The sequence below is a fragment of the Balaenoptera musculus genome, chromosome 12, assembly GCF_009873245.2.
Source record: "Balaenoptera musculus isolate JJ_BM4_2016_0621 chromosome 12, mBalMus1.pri.v3, whole genome shotgun sequence".
Classification (NCBI taxonomy): domain Eukaryota; kingdom Metazoa; phylum Chordata; class Mammalia; order Artiodactyla; family Balaenopteridae; genus Balaenoptera; species Balaenoptera musculus.
Genome location: NC_045796.1, coordinates 80,134,794 through 80,150,225, shown reverse-complemented (window position 1 = coordinate 80,150,225; position 15,432 = coordinate 80,134,794). Strand labels below are relative to the sequence as shown.

The following is a 15,432-nucleotide window of genomic DNA, read 5'->3' as shown; positions in this document are numbered from 1 at the left end:
CCCCAGCTGAAGACAGACCTCAGTGTTTGACATTGTTCATACGTTCCTTGGGATTCACTGAATACAAATTACAAAAGCAGACTTTAATGACATTCAGAAAAAGAAAAAGAAAAGCGTTCGGTGCAGTGTGCCCTATTGCCAACAAACATGGGGCCCAGAGAAGTTGCTCCGGTTTCTCTACCTGGGGGAAAAGCCTGTCCTCATTAAAAGTGACTCTAGCCCAGGACTCAAAGGCTAGACTCAAATCCATTTGAGCGTATTTGATGGAAAGCCTGAGACCCCTTCTCCCAGGAAGTCATGAAATAACAGTCTTTTGGCCAGGGCTCTTAAACCATGTGCCCCAAAGGGCTCCACTCCTCCAAGAAGAGAAGCCAAAGAGCTGCAATTATGGGCAAGACCCCTAACATCTGCACCTTTCCTGTGGAAGGCATCTTTGGGTAGACATCAGCCTTGCCTGCTTTTTGGATATGTGTATCTTTAAATAATAGGAGAAACCCATTCCTTTGTCCCCAGTAAGGCAAAGATACATTCGGATTGGCTATGGCAATGGACCACCATTTCCGGCACAAGGCTGACAAATAAAAGAGATCAGAGCACAACCCCACAGTCACTCCCAGTACACTCTACTGAAACCATTACCCAACTGCCCATGTAGAGGCTGGCTGAGGACTGCTGGAAAACCTCAGGAGCGTTCACTCTACTGAGTAATCTCCCTTTAGACTGACAGCGGAACGCAGTGGGAAATATCTGAATGTTGATGGACAAAGCATTTGGGGAGGCTAAAGGGACAAGGGAAACCCTGCAACCAGCTGCGTCTCTTGGTGTCCTACAGTGTTCATCTCACTAAGGAATCAAACTATGATGTAACTCCAAGGAAAAGCGTCTCTCATTTTGGCAGATCTGCTGTACCGCTTCTGCATATTCACAGTGATAAACACCATATTTTAAAGAAGATACAAAATGCAGAAGGGAAAACTATTTTAAAGCAAACAATTTTAAGTAAAAAAGAAGGTTGAATACTCATTTTAAATGATTTTAATTTGATGAATATTATGTTCCAACTCAAAAAAGAATATTGCACAATGCTTTCATATCACAATTGTTATTTTTCTCACTCTGGTGAGATTTTGATAAACATAGTTGGCTTTGGAAATAACACAGAGAATGTCTTAATTGGTTAAGTAATTTCAATAGCCTGTGAAGAACTGAAAGTAGGATATTACATTCATAGAAAAAACAAGTACATATCCATAAATTCACTCGGCTGTAGTGAAAAATAATAAACTTCTCATGGATTTAATAAAACTTAAAGGAAACAAAATTGAGAATGCTGTGAAAATAGAATGTAGCTCCAAAATTTTTCAATGCAATCTTTTGCTTTTGAAAATCCATTAAACCTTGCAAGACTTCTAAGAATACCTGATCACATTGTAAGTCTCTTTATATATTGGAAGAGCTAACATCTGATATTTTTAAAGCAAAATCTAAATAAATACAGATCTGAATTGTTAAAATAACAAAATCTGTGAATGGTGAGGTAAAATTACCCAAATAACATAAACAAACAAAAAGAAAACAACACCAGAAAATAAATGAGTCATGTCATGGCACCTATAAACATTTCTGTGTAAATTTATGAATCTACAGCATTTTCTGTAAGTAACAAACACAATTTTCATCATTTAGTTATGGAGTAAATGCTGAAAATTTAAGAAAATAAAATTTTAGTGGTCACTAAGCAAAATTAATTCCATGAAACTCTCCCAATTTTTATGAACTTGGTACAACAATTTTTGTCATTTTTCCTTTTTGCCTTCTAATTAGTATTTTTAGCAGAGGCGTAAACACCGGAGTCCGGAGGGGGGTATAGGCCTCAGATGCCAGATATGTTTTTTTTTAAACTTCCATCTTGCATTTTTGTTGTTTTTAGAATTGTTGCTCATCAAATTCATGAACACACCCTACTTTTGCTATGTTTTTTATTTATTTCCAGGAAAATTCAACCACAGTATAAGTAGAAAAGGCACAGACATATTAAATGCATTGTCTGATACACCATTTACTCCTCGCACTGGTTTTTAGAAGCTGTGAATTATTTCAATAGTGTTGGTGTCTCTGTTAATGTTTAAGCTAGATATTCCACACCATGATTTTTTTTCAAATGGTGGTCCTAAGATGCAGTTCATTCTGCACATTTTGTGACCATTCCAGGCATCTAATATCTGGAATATTTCCTCTACCACTAACTTCATCAAACACTAATATTTTATGACATACTTGAAAAAAAATCTTTGTAGAAGATACCCTCAAAAAACATTCTCCTATCAAAAAGAAAAGGGCAACATAATGGATTAGTTCAATTATATGCCTTAACCTGGAAACACTGATTATGACTATATTTCAGAAAACCTAATTATTCCATTCAAAACTGATTCTCATTCATACTGATGATTGGAGATTTGCTTATGATAAAAAATATAGAAATTATGTGAGTCTGGGATGGTGCCAGGATTGCACATGGGGGGCAATTTTTTCAATTGGATGTTGATATTGGAATATGACTATTTATGACCTTGTTTGTTTATTCATTAGATAAGGATATGACTATTTGGTGTTTTCTATTTTCTGTTAATTTTTAATATTCTATTATTTTATTTCAAGACTTTTTTTTATTAATTTAGGTTAATTTTACTCATCTGTCACTCAGATTCCATTAGAGTTTAAAGAAAGGATTTAACCATAGCAGAGGAAGAAAAGAGCTCTGTATCCATCTGAATGACTTGGATCACACCATCACCCTCACTCTGCTTTGCAAGTACCAAATTTCATTATAAATGCAGGAGGAATAAAAACTTTCGGTCCAAATATATATAAATTTTTTGTAATATTTTAAATTAAAGTCAAGAAGTATTTAAAGCTTTATCCTCTAGCCTGTTCACTCTTAGTGTAATAAAATTCCCACATGTTCAGAAAGTTACTTGTTTCAGATGCTAGTTTGTGATAGATCAGAATATTTTTGCCATAAGAAGTATAAGCATTGGCAAATAGGGAACTTAACTATGAATCAAAAAATACAACAATACTAAATAAAACCCTTTTCTCATTGAAATTGTCTTTACAATTCAGAAACATTTTCAGAAATCAAAAGCCATAACAATTTTTAAAATCTTCACACATACACACTCTAGTTTTCTTAATCAGTAATGAAAGCCTTGCAGGTCTGTGATGCATTCACAATCATTCATGCTAGGACAAACCTACTGTAGCATTTCTTTTACTTACAAAAATCAAAACTAATTTTACATAAAATATAGTTATTTAATTTATAATAGCTACTGAATATGATTTGCTAATTCCACAAGGTATACCTTAAAACCTAATATTTCTGTTCCAGAGATTCAGTGTGGATTTCCCTCTGTGGCCTTAGGAGCCTGGATAAAGCCGTGGACTGGAGAAATGGGCCAATAGTATTACTTGTGTGCTTTCTAGTTATCCTTGTGACACTCAGAAGCATTCTTCCTTTAATCTCAGTAAAGTGACGTGAGACATGATTTCTGCACCTAGAAAATGTGTCAACTCTTCAGTTATCTTTCAGTTATCTTTTTAAAGACCTTATTGAAAACATGTCCATATTAACAAAGTCTTTTTTTAAAAAAACCTATACTATTAGGGTTTCAAGTAGATTTCTGATGCATATTTTCACATAAACCTAAATTCAACAGCAGGTCTGACACTGAGATTTGAGTAATGTATGTTTGCTTTGAACCTTTAAAGAATATATTCTCTAACCTATATGTGGTTATGAAAACCTGTCCAAATCCTAGCTATCAAGAAAAAAAAAGTTATCTATCTTGGGATTTCTCCTACCATATTTTAAAAAGATGCTGATAGCATCTAGGTCAGTTTTTATTTTCAGGCTTTCATTTGGGTAGATTGTGAGAAATATCCTGATATCACAGTCCTTATTATAAGTCCTGTACATATAAGTAAACAACGCAAACAAATATAATTGAACTGTCAGTAGAGGATGTTCCTGTAAGTCTTACCGGTTAAACGCATACAGCTCCTTCTATTAATTTGTTCCATACGAAACCCAATTCATCCAGGGTTTTGGGCACAGAACACTAGAAAGAGAAACTTTAAAAACTGACTTAAGTATTTAAAATTAAGCTCTTAAGTCAGTGTTATTTGTTAGTGTTGAACCATGATCAGAACCACAGCACTGTACAAACAATAATAACACCTCTTCCAGAATCTCCTGCTTTGCATTTACCTCTTGAATTTACCCCAGGAAATATGTAGAGTGTTGTACTTTCTTTTTTTTTTTTTCAGAAATAACAAATTGATGAAAGAAAATAAGTATAGGTTACCATTTTGAATGCACCAATACCAATGCTTTGAAGAACTGACAGTGTATTCTACAGATACATGTGCCATAGACTATGAAAAAGGAAACACTTTAGTAAAAAATCACATTACAAAGTGTATTATAAAAATAAATTACACAGCATGTGCCCATGGACCTGAAAGCTTTGCCAAAGGAAGAGAAATTTATTTTGACATAAAGATTGAATTGCTCTCATGCTACGTATTTTTATATTGTCAGCAACACCACGTTCAGTTTTTACATTTGTATCCTCAAAAAAATTCACTGGAAGTAGAAAATTATTTCCAGTCATGATCAGTAGCATAGAGGACCTTAAGTGACGGTGGAGAGCTGGAGAAATACTATCCATTCAACAGGGATTCAGAAGACGTACACACACCCAGTGTGTGCTCGGTTTACCATTTCATCTGGAGTTCATACGTAACTGGTGTATGATGATGCTTTCTACAAAGAGAAGAAAGATACAGCATTTTCAATTAAACTGAGACTCAAATCAGTAGTTTATGTGAGGGTCAATACCATATCATTTCACTAAAAGACCATAGGTGTTAAACAAGAAAACAAACAAAAATAGGTGCATGAGCCCAATAGCTTCTCCCGCAGATCTTTCCTATTCTTGGGTAAGTTCTTTATATTGACATAGGAGCTTTACCCCTAAATTCTTGAAGCTTTTTAGAAACCATGTCTAATATTCTAACCATATTCGATTGATTTTCCCCAAGAAAAGCACTGAACACAAAGACAGTCTTTACTATATACAAGGCCCATAGTGGAAACCAGACTATTGCCTAGAATTTCTGTTCTGAACGATAGTCACATACTTCTATTTGTTTATGGGTGTAGATTTGAGTTTTAATAAGGAAATATTCATTATTCCCAAGAAGTCACTAAATACAGATGACTCATTTTTGTCTCTGACTGCTGCTTTTTGCATAATTCTGCATATGCTCTTAAATCTGAATTCCTTTTTATGAAAGTAAATAAAAATAGATTCAGAAATAGCAATTAGAACAGTACCAGCCACAATGAGTAATATTTATATTTATTTGATTGATTTCACTTTTAAACTTTATGCCTTTGTGAACATTTATCATCTTTTTTTTCATTATGCCATGGAGGCCCTACTACATGCCCATCACTGTGCTGGGCATGGAACTACATTGGTGAGCAAAATGAAGCAGGGCCCTGCCTTTGCTGAGATAAAGAGCAGAGGAAAGAAATAACTAAGCCTCAAATGGTTTCTCTGTCTGAAAAATGTATTACCTCCCGGTCAACTAATGTCAAGGTTTATGAATAGCGTGAGGAAATTTCTACCTATTATTTTCATGTTAGTCTCAAATTCTTACTATTCACATTTTTTTAACATGGATAATTAATATCTAAGTAAACATTAATTAAAGCTCATTATGTCATAGACCTAGAGGTTTACTTCACACTGACCACTAGGTGGAGATATTTCCATTCCTTCCCTTGACCTTTCCGAATTGAATTTGGAATAAAACAGATAAAGTAAATACATAAATGTTTTATGTACTTAATAATAACTAGCTATGAAGGTTTTGAAAAGCTTTCAAGACATAGGTATGATTTTTTTACTGTACCAGAAACCCATAAAAATCATTATCTCGTTTTATCTTTGGAAAATTGTTATAGCCTCAAATTTTTTCAGGGCCTAAAATTGTATCAAAACCTTCAGGTAAAAACTAAAAACACTAAATAAAATATTATGCAGGTAAAAATCAGGGTCTCACATTAAAATGTTATTTCCCACTCAACACTTTTTCTTTTTAAAAATTTCTATAGTAGGTTTCAAAGAGGGAAAAGACGTAGGTCTCAAACCTCCTTTATAGAATTATCTTCCCCATTTTCCTCCCTTAAGAGATCATAGGAAACATACATTTAAAAGAGTGAAATCTAGAATTGTTCTTATTGTAGATGTAATTCAGAATGCATGTGCCTTTGTTTCCTCATTACAAAATGAGGGTATCAGAAATCATCTCTCAAATCCCTGGCAGGGCTAATATTTTTTTACTACAGTACCTTCTTCTCTCCCCTTGAGTGTGCAAACCTCTAAATTCCTAGGGTTGCCTTCTCCTAATCCTAGCATTTTATAGTCTCCGTAATAATAATGGCTTTTCAAGATACATGCACCCCAATGTTCATTGCAGCACTATTTACAATAGCCAGGACATGGAAGCAACCTAAGTGTCCATTGACAGATGAATGGATAAAGAAGATGTGGTACATATATACAATGGAATATTACTCAGCCATAAAAAGGAAAACAAAGTTGTGCCATTTGCAGCAACATGCATGGACCTAGAGACTGTCATACTGAGTGAAGTAAGTCAGACAGAGAAAGACAAATATCCTATGATATCACTTATATGTGGAATCTAAAAAACTGGTACAAACAAATTTATTTACGAAACAGAAATAGAGTCACAGATGTAGAAAACAATTTTATGGTTACCAGGGGTGAAGGGGGGGAGGGAGGGATAAACTGGGAGAATGGGATTGACATATACACACAACTATATATAAAATAGATAACTAATAAGAACCTACTGTATAGCACAGGGAACTCTACTCAATACTCTGTAATGACCTATATGGGAAAAGAATATAAAAAAGAGTGGATATACATATATGTATAACTGATTCTCTTTGCTGTACAGTAGAAAGTAACACAACATTGTAAGTCACCTATACTCCAATTTAGAAAAATAATAATAATAGCTTTTCAGAATTAGTATTTGGTGAAAATATATATGGCAAGAGTACATACATAGAAACAATGTCTTGGTTGGACCATTACATTTATTATTATTTTTAAGGTAGCAAACTGGTAATCCATGCATGATATATATATTAATGCTATTAATCAGATTATGTTACTAAAAAGACTATCTCAAAAATACTTGACAATGCCAAATAAGAGAGTTTATTTTATTTTATTCAACTTCAATAATAAAAGATGGGGTTTAATATTTATGTACATAAAATTTACTTTAAGTAAAACAAGCCCAAGTTATTTTATTTTATAACATAGAGTCATATTTCATCTTGTTTCTAAAGACAGTGAGATAAGATCTATATGACAGTGGCTCTATCATTTGAAACTTACTAAGCATATTTGTTAAATCTATGTTTGCTTATTATCTATGTTTTCCCCAAATCTGTAAACTGACTCAGATAAGAATCACCCAGCCAATACACAAACTTATGAGAAATAAAAAAGGTTGTTTTAAGGTATTAAATTTTGAGGTGACTTATTACACAGCAAAACTATCTGATGCATAGGGAGTTCATGGTTGCCAGCAAAAGTAATAATAAAATAAAAATGCTTCGGGGATTAATGCCATTATTTGTGCGTTTTTTTTTTAAAGACAGAATTCCCGTCTCTTTTTTTCTTTTTTATGATTTAGTACAATAAAATAATGTTATAGATTTCACTGAAGTTACAAAGTCAGTGAGCAAATCTTTTTCTATCTACTACTCTGTCTTCATTTCATCTCAGAATAAGACCCAAATAAGTCATTTGGGACCTCCAAGGTGACCTAAGTACAATCAGATGTAATTCTGTAATCTAAATTTTACTCTTTTTACAGATACCACTTTTCTGACATTAGTAATCTATAGACTATATGAGGAAGATTGAGACCAAAGCCACAGTTAATTACCACCTCTATCAGCAAACTCAAAATAGCGAAGCATTTAAATTTGGGGCCCTCTGTTGTGTAGATGTTTAATAACAATTTCCATTTTTCTAACTGTAAGAAGAAAAAAACCCTCTAAATCTTAATCAGCATATGTACATGGGATACTGGATTTTTACATATATTTTTATATTAACAGTTGACCAAAGCACTTTTTCCTCTATATGTTTCTCTCAAGTGTTATCTTGAAGTTTTTTTTCTTGAGAAGCTTCAGGTAACACATTAAATACATTGTTTTCATAATATTATTGTGAAATGAATTCATTCTTTTATTACACTAGCTATTAGATAACTTCCCTGGAAAGGAAGTTTAACATATTATCAATTCCTAATTACACTTGATTTCTGACCTTACAAAGATGACTCATTTATCCTACTTGGGTGGTATCCCCAAAACTACTGGCCAGCCAGATGACTTGAGATCCAAAGTTGTATACATAAGACAGGATTTGGGGAGAAATCTGGGGGAGAATGTCTCTTGAGTGCTACAGTGGGGCAACCTGGTAACAAACTGGAATTCTGATTCCTCCCAGGAGAACCCCTTGGCTGTGGAGTAAGAAAGATGTATTCCCTGCAAAGTCAGTGCCTTCCTCCCGAGCAGTGCCTATGTTTATGCCCTGCCAAGCCTCAAGGGGACTCTTGAGCTCTGAATTTTAAAAATCAACTCTAGTAAATGAGATCACATCACTTTGATAGCCTCCAAATTCATATACCAAAGACAAAGCAGAGCAAAAGTTCAATTTATAGCAGGACTTTGCATCAGCAAAGGAGGGCTGCTTTATTCACAGGAAACTGCACACCAATGTTACAGAAAACATTTCCTGTTGGATTCTGCATCAATTTGGCTGGCATATGGCCTGTTCCCCTGTTCCATGGCTCCTACTCCCAGGAGCTCTGCCTGGAGAGCAAGGCACTTGCTTAGGGCTATGCCTTTCTTCTCCACCAGCTACCAAACCCCAGCTTTGACCTTGCTGCCTGCAGGGGCATTTATCCTCCTGCAAAAATATCCGCATTCTCTACACCTTTTAGAAGTAGGAGTGCCTAGATATTGTTTACTTTTAAGGTTCATTTTAAGAAACTGCTTCAGTATTCAGTCTTGTTACTATCACATGAATTCAGACGTTATTCAGAGTTCTGATAAAACATCTGTTTTAAATAGGAAATCCAATAAACTTCCTCTGTTGATTTGGACTTTTATTCTTCTTTTGGATTCAGCTCGGCTAATTAAAAATACTTCCGCTAATCAGTTGTGTCATTTGCTTCAGGAAACTTTGGAATCAGATGATACAAACTCTCTTGAGGTTTCTCAACCACCTAAGAGTTTATTTGCTTCCTTACAAAACATTTTCCACTCCATCATCAGGCCAAATCTTCCCCTCGCCCGCCCCCCAGGTTGCAGGAGTTACCAATCATCGCAGTTATGATTGGTAGCTTTTTTTTCAGGCAAACTAATTGTTACCTCTCACACAGATTACTGTTCCCCCAGATACAAGCAAATTGGAACTAGTTATCCCATAGATAACATTAATTATAAATAAAAACTGAATGGTGGAAAAATAGCTAAGTACCTGAGCCAAGCATGCTCAGGTTCTACTTTTTAGAGACAGGTGTTAGATGCTAGATCCTGAGATCAGCTTAGGTTGATCTAAGTCTACGGTTGGTCACAGGATAGCATGGAATATAACATTATGTGTGAAACTTGAGAAGGGCATTGTGTTTTTTTAGATAAGGATAATGTTCATCAAATTGCTGTTATGAGAACTTTGACACACAGGGTTTCTATGTAGATAGCTCAATATCTCAAATCCTTTGGCAATATTATTTTGGCCCATTGAGCAGGTATTTTTAGTCTATGTATGAATATACACTTTGCTCACTTGAAGTAGTTTACTTGTATGAAATCCTGAATAAGGTACTGGGAGAAACTGAAGCTCTGGCTTCATCATTAATAAGATAATGAGACACTAACCGTTGGGGGTTTTCTTGTTTTGTTTTTGTTTTTATCTTTAATAATAGGGATAATTATCTTCTTGGCCTCTAAAGTCTAGTTCATTTCTAAACAGCCCTTGGCTTTGCAATTCTGTCCATCACACATACATAATATTAGCACAAGTAGAGAGGCCAAAACTACTTTTACCAGATAAGCAATTAATGATTAGTTCTTAGGAAAAGCATTATGGCAGACTCTTTTAAGTGGCTCACTGAACAAGAGTGAAGCGTCTCATATTATCCCTCTAAGGAGGAATGCCAGAATCATAAAAGATCATAGCTGAATGCTAAGCCATAAGCCAAGGTAAGGTGGTTTGCCAAAGGTTACAGAGCCTTCCTCTGATCTCCTGGTCAGTCCTATGTCAGGAATCTAGTCCGTTGTTCAGCAATCCACCTTCTCTCCATGTTCGCCTTAATATCTATCCTCAATCTAAAACCTGCTTATGGGTGGTGGTGTTTGATCCCTTAAAACAGAAGCCTCTCTGATCTCTTTCAGAGGGTCCTTCGTGAAACTGAAGAGCATGACAGATCACCTGGAACTTGTTCTTTCCTGAAGTGCTTTCATGCTCCTCTGGGGGAGTAAGAGAGGATGAGCCATTCGTAAATAACTCAAGTATGTTTGTGCTTCGCAGGAAGCTCCCAGGCCCCCCTTAGCTCTCCACACGTGTGATAGCGTCAGAGGCGAGAACTCCCCAGTCCAGGACTGCTGGCCGTTTTGCATCCATCACCTGCCACGGTGCCTTTGGAGGGAAACAGCAGTGACTTACACCGTCCAGAACGGCAGCACCCGGATTTCCCCTAATTCTGCTCCCTCTCTCCCTCTGTGTTCTCACGCATGATGTGCCAGCGCCCTCCATATCATTCTCGCAGGTTTCTATTGCAGACTAAGGAGGAAGCAAGAACACCTCTTTCTTCTCCAACTCCCAGCCATCCTTTGACTGTTGGTTTTCTTTCTCTACAGTAAGTACCAACTTTTTTTTACAGCATTTGCTGTAAAAATGTTTAAAATGACAGGCTTTAAACCCCGGCTTAGATTCTGAAATAATGGCTTGTCTTGTTCATGGAGGCAAAGTTTTTAAAAGAGATTTTGAACAGAGGACAGAACCACCAGAAGGAAAGGTTGGAGGAAGGGCAACCCAGGGAGAAGAAACAAGTTGAGCAAGTCAAGGGAAGGTGATCTGGCCACTGTGCAAGGCGTTCTGTGGGCCTGGGGGTGGGGGTCCAGGCGAGGGAAAGGGAGGGTGGGGAGGTAGGGCGCCAGATCCCAGAGCCTTGAGTGCCACATCAGGGAGCTGGCCGTGCATGCTGTGGGTAACAAGGAAGCTTGGGAGGGCTTCACATAGAGGAGTGAGATGATCAACTTGCACGTTGAAAAACAAAATGAAAAATGAATCAGGAAGTGTTGAGGCTGGAGATTATGGGATCGGTTGGGAGAGTATTAGAGTCATCCAGAGGAGAAGTAGTTAGAACCTCCACTCAGGCAGTGACGGGGAAAATGGGGATGTGGCTGCAGCTGCCTCAGGTGTCAGGGGTTTGACAGGGGTATGAGAGACTTGCTGAATGAGTCTCCTTGATGGGCGAGGGGGAAGGAGGGGCCTGAAGTGGCTTCTGGCTTTCTTGAGGGACTGGGTAGCTCAGGACGTTCCTGCTGAGGTGGAGAATTATAGGAGAAGGAAAAAACTTGGAAGAGGGATGGAAGGGTTGTTGAGAATGGCTTTGAGACGAACTGAGTTGGAGATGTACAGTGCCACGTTGAGTGCGTGGTTGGAGATAGAGGTTTGGTCGTCATCAGCATATGGGAGATAACTGAAGCCATGGGAGTGAATAAAGTAACCAGAATGAGCATGTAGTGCAGGCAAATGGCTTTTGAAAAGATGAGGAGAAAACCAACCCTTAAGATGCATGCACAAGCAACATGGATGGACCTAGAGATGCTCATACTAAGGGAAGTAAGTCAGACAGAGAAAGACAAATACCATATGATATCACTTATGTGTGGAATCTAAAATATGATACAAATGAACCTATCTATGAAACAAAACCAGAATCAGAGACATAGAGAACAGACTGGTGGTTGCCAAGGGGGAGGGGGTTGGGGGAGGGATGGATTGGGAGGCTGGGATTAGCAGATGTAAACTTTTATATATAGAATGGATAAACAACAAGGTCCTACTGTAGAGCGCAGGGAACTATATTCAATATGCTGTGATAAACCATAATGGAAAAGAATATTAAAAAAAAGAATGTATATATATGTGTAACTGAATCACTTTGCCGTACAGCAGAAATCAACACAACATTGTAAATCAACTATACTTCCATAAAAAAAAAAAAATGCATGCATACAATAAGGAGCCAGCAAGGGATACTGAGGCAGGGCAGTCAGAGAAGTTCAAGGAATCAGAAGGAGATTAGATGTCTCAGGCACAGAGGGAGAGGAGCATAGCCTCACCCTACTTTCACCCTTACAGAGATCCGGGGTTTATTCCCTGAAAACACTGACCTAACAAGCTCTGGACCTACATACAAAATGGGCTGAATGCAAGGGAGTGCCTAAGCTGTGAGATTCTCCACTTCATCTCCCTGATCTGTTCCCAGAATGCAGGTAGCCTGCCTCAGGAAGGTTACTGGAGGATTTTTCTCCGTAGAAACTACCGGAAGATGAGCTTCGATAGATAGATAGATAGATAGGTGATAGATAGATAGATAGGTAGATAGATAGATAGGCAGACAGACAAACAGGTAAGCAAAAGAAGTAGAAGATAAGAACTCCAGGAAACAGAGGATTCAATGTAGGCAATAGGACAACAGCTGAACAGCAGGTGTAAAGGACCACCATTCCAGACTAAGTAGGGAAGCAGAGGGTTGAACTAGTAAGGCTTCCAGGGAAAAGTATGAAACTGATGTGCTTAAGTGTTTGGAAAAATTACTCATATGTGTTTGGTAGATCTATTGGAGCATTTGGAAAAAATACAGATACATAGAAAAGCAAGCAGATGAAAAATTAAAGCAATTATTCTTTTGAAGGGGGAACACGGTAAGAGGAAGGAAACATAATCATAGTAGACTACTTGGCTCAGCAGGGAACAATATTTAAACTTACATTGTAAACAGATGAACATGAAACATGCTGGCTGCTGGTGTATCAAAAAATGTGTGATGCAATCATATTGTGAAGATGGGGAAAAGGGAAGGGAAGAGACATGTAAGAGGACTAAATTCTCAAACCTCAAAACAATAATGGGAAGAAAAAGACATCCAAAATGTATCAATTTAGAGTGAGAAATAATTTTCTCTAGGGAATAGAGCTGAGTTTGGAAAGGGGGGGAGGTGAGGTGAGGAACAGCTGTTTTCATTGTCTTTTAGCACTGGCTTGTATTTTAACTGTGTATGAGTTACTTTCACAAAAGTAAAGAATAATTAAAGAATCAACGGGAACAGTGGAAGTGGAGGCAGAAAAGGCCGAGCGTTGTGTCAGTGGCTCCACCGGGCAGGCAGGGAAGGGGGTCAGGGCAGTAGCTATAGAGGACTGCATGGCTGAAGGAAAAACTGTGCTGAAACGGAAGAGGCCAGAGCATATTTACATCCTATGTGGAGGTAACAGGTGAAAAGGAGAAGTTGAAAGAGCAGAGGGTGAGGAGATAACCAAGGATGAGACTGGAGGAGGAAGTAGGGGGGAAGCACTGACCATCGGCTGGGTTGGGGAGGTTTGGGAATAATGCATTCCTGTTTACTGGGAAGCCCCCTCCGTGCTCATCCTGTTACCTCTTGCTCTCTCTCTCTCTCTGCCCTCCTGCCGCCCACATAAACGTGCCCTTCTCATCTAATATCCCTGGGGTTTTCCCAACCAGGAAAGTCTTGCTCTCTCCCCAGTATTCCAAATCTATGAAAGGAATGAGAAATTCAAATCTTTGTGCATCTCACGTTCTCGGACAGGTTTTTGTTTCCCTGAAATTATACTCTTCCCACACTGCACATCAAAGCTATGTCTTCACTTCTTTCTTAAAGACATTCAACTAAGAGATCTGGTAACACCCTACCCTTAATGAATACCCTAAAATCTCCAGACAGCCCAAATGCTCCCCGTTCACCTGTCCTCAATGAAAATATAATAAAGATGCCAGTAGAAACTGAATGACTCTGTTTAAGCTGGTGACCTAGACAGGATAGTCATTTTCAAGAAATGATAAATACCTTTTGGGCCGTGTCCCATCTTGGAATGTTTCTGGTACCATGCATAGAATATGGCCACCATCGTAGTATGTGGAAACAGCCAACCCACAAAAATTATTCTCAGGAGGGTAAGACCAGGGCTGCCTCTGTAGCTGTGTGGATGGGGCCCTGCATGTCCCCCGAGGGAGCCGTCACACTGAAATCTGTGGAAACGGCACCCCTCCCTCCCCAGGACGGGACCTGACAGCAGCTGTTCCTAGCTGCCCTAGTGACACCCCTGCTATTTCACTACACAGTACTATGTTTCAGGACAGGGAAAAGACTCTTAACTTTTTCATCCCATTCACTCTTACAAAAGCACATGAAACTGCATCCTAGAAGCATTATACTCACACATAGAAGCCGGAGACGGAGTGCATGGAATCCTCCATCTCCAATCCCCGGTGGATTTCATTTCTAACATGCAGTTGAAAGCAAAGCTAGCCAATAAATGTGGAGTTGGTTCTAAAATTACAAAGGAAAACTGCCACGGCAGTTGCACTCTATCATTTCTGAAAAGCGAATATGTGTCGCGCCGCCAAGTTTTCTTAGCGGTTGTCCTTTGCAGGTGGCTGTATTCCAAGATCCAGATTATGTATAAACATCCTGTCCGCTCACGGTTAAGCCCTTACAGCCTCTCCCTGCAGATGGAATGAGCTTCCGGGCAGAACCGACCTAAGCATGGTATGAGCAGGTAAAAAAGCAAAACAGCAGCAGTGACACTTGATTAACATAAGGGTCACTGAAGAATGGCAGGTAGTATAAAACAGAACACAGTGTTTCTTTCTCCTGACACCTCCGTTTGCTCAAATACAGCATGTACAGTAACACTAAATAGCCTAAGTGCCAGGGAGGCATTTGAAAAACAGTGGAGCGTCCTTGTTTCTGAAAGGGATCATGTCCACTTTACAAAAGGGGGGAAATTCCCTTTCAAAAAAACACGAGTCAGTATTCGAAATGGCAAGATCTCTTGTTTAAACTTGTTCAAAATCGTATTTCATAAAGTCTTTTTTTCTCAGTCTCCCTCTCCTTCTGCCTTGAAATTCCATTATTAGGGCATGTCTCCCATAGTTGCTCAATATTTTAAAATACATTTGCTGAGAACTGAGCTGTAGGCAACAGTGA

General features: G+C 38.0%; 1 protein-coding gene across 2 annotated transcripts in view; it reads right to left on the bottom strand.

Moving 5' to 3' along the window:
* Nucleotides 1–1,019: 1,019 nt before the first annotated feature.
* Nucleotides 1,020–15,432, bottom strand: part of FILIP1 (filamin A interacting protein 1) — a 195,297-nt gene continuing 180,884 nt past the window's right edge. Inside the window, exons 8-9 of one of the 2 annotated variants that reach the window (XM_036871532.1) lie at nucleotides 6,956–6,995; nucleotides 1,020–4,831 (exon numbers count right to left, since the gene is read on the bottom strand). In XM_036871532.1, coding sequence (XP_036727427.1) covers nucleotides 4,783–4,831; nucleotides 6,956–6,995 — 89 coding nt within the window. In that variant the 3' untranslated portion in view covers nucleotides 1,020–4,782. The remainder of the gene's footprint in view (nucleotides 4,832–6,955; nucleotides 6,996–15,432) is intronic. The other variant, XM_036871531.1, reaches the window with a different exon arrangement.